Raw genomic sequence first — 1,653 nt, 5'->3', positions numbered from 1 at the left:
AAACAAAGTCTCACTATGTTGCCCTTGGTAGAGTGTTGTGGCGTCATAGCTCACAGCAACCTCAAACTCTTGGGCTCCAGCGATTCTCTTGCCTCAGCCTCCCAAGTAGCTGGGACTACAGGGGCCCGCCACAATGTCTGGCTAGTCTTTTGTTGTACTTGTTGTTTGGCAGGCCCCAGCCAGGTTCGAACCTGCCACCTGTGGTGTATGTGGCCGGCACCCTAGCCACTAAGCCTGTGTTACTGTTTTTATAAATTCTTGTTTTTTTATGTGTGACTGCTGAAATTTGCTAGTGTGGTGCTCCTAATCCCACTGTTCTCATAAAGCCTGAGGCTTTTTATGTAATTTTGGGCAGCACGTTGATTTCCAGGAACATAGACAGCACATGATAACAGACCTCACTGCACTTTGCTTATCATCATCCTCTGCCTCTGCCGAGAAGGCTCTTTTGCCTGCCTCCGGAGTCTGAAGTACTCGCTATCTTTTAAGATCCTGCTCATATGTTCCTTCAGGATCTTATTCCTCCTTCTCTCTCCGTCAGAAATATGCTTTTCTCCTTCCCCTGCACTCTGCATCTCTGCTACCCCACATTCTGCCTTGGAGTGTGGACGCAAGTGATGTGTGGGTCCCCACCCTGAGGACAGGGACTCACCTTATTTGCATTTGTCATCGCCTCTTCCAAAAACTGTATCTTGCTCTGAAGGGCGTCTATCTGACCTCTTTTGGCTGTGATTTGCTTCTGCATCCCCATTGCCACTTTCATAGCTGGGAGGAGAAAAAGGAGGCAAACTGTTTCTACAGTCTCCAAAGTTTGAGAGGCTGCTGCTGTGATCTGATGGCTAAACCTTACGAGAAGGTGACAAGTAAGATCCTCCACGACACCTGGGCAGTTTCAGGAAAAGATCCCAGACTAGTCTTCACTTTTCATAATTTGGGGATATAATAATTTTTAGGTACTATTAGAGATTTTGGCTGGAAAAGACATATGATGATGTTCTGTGAGTTTCTTTGTTACTGAAATTAATTTCATTGGTGATTATAAGTTACCATAGTTGGCAATGTACAAACTCATACATATCCTTACACATATAGGAAGTACATATATAAATATGTAGTTTATTAAAATAAATTTTCCAGAAACTCACATTTAAAATGCTACTATATGTACTATATCTTTCTTTCTTTCTTTTTTTTTTTTTTTTGCAGTTTTGCCTGGGCCCAGGCTTGAACCCGCCACCCTGGCATATGGGGCCGGCGCCCTCTCCTTGAGCCACAGGTTCTGCCCTTACTATATCTTTCTTCAGAATCCAGTGAAACCATTCAATTTTCGTTCTCATGCTTATTGTCACGGAACTCACGACTGTCTCAGTGGTCAAACTGCTAGGATGAGCACATACGCGATTATTGTTGGAAAACTGATGATGACACGATGAGAATGTTCTAGATGGGTCAAAGGCACTGAATACTTAAGAAATGGCAGGCCACTGAAAAGGTATATGAAGCTAATATTTACTTGGAAATTCAAAATCAGAAGACCCTATATATTTTTTCTTTTTGTAAAAATCAGGTCCAGGCAAGGCTCAAACTTACTACCCCTGGGTTGCAGGACCAACACTCTAACCACTGGACTACAGTGCTCAGCTTTTTTTTTTT

The 1,653-nt window shown here is 43.2% G+C and overlaps 1 protein-coding gene across 1 annotated transcript in view; it reads right to left on the bottom strand.

Annotated features, from left to right (window-relative positions):
- The window catches only part of CCDC158 (coiled-coil domain containing 158), a 56,461-nt gene that overhangs the window by 25,379 nt on the left and 29,429 nt on the right, over nt 1-1,653 (bottom strand). The window contains exon 13 of the mRNA XM_003790125.2: nt 653-765. Coding sequence (XP_003790173.1) covers nt 653-765 — 113 coding nt within the window. The remainder of the gene's footprint in view (nt 1-652; nt 766-1,653) is intronic.

Source organism: Otolemur garnettii, unplaced genomic scaffold (assembly GCF_000181295.1).
Source record: "Otolemur garnettii isolate 467f Iridium unplaced genomic scaffold, OtoGar3 scaffold00039, whole genome shotgun sequence".
Classification (NCBI taxonomy): domain Eukaryota; kingdom Metazoa; phylum Chordata; class Mammalia; order Primates; family Galagidae; genus Otolemur; species Otolemur garnettii.
The sequence above is the reverse complement of the archived record's forward strand: the minus strand, read 5'-3'. Positions and strand labels throughout refer to the sequence as shown.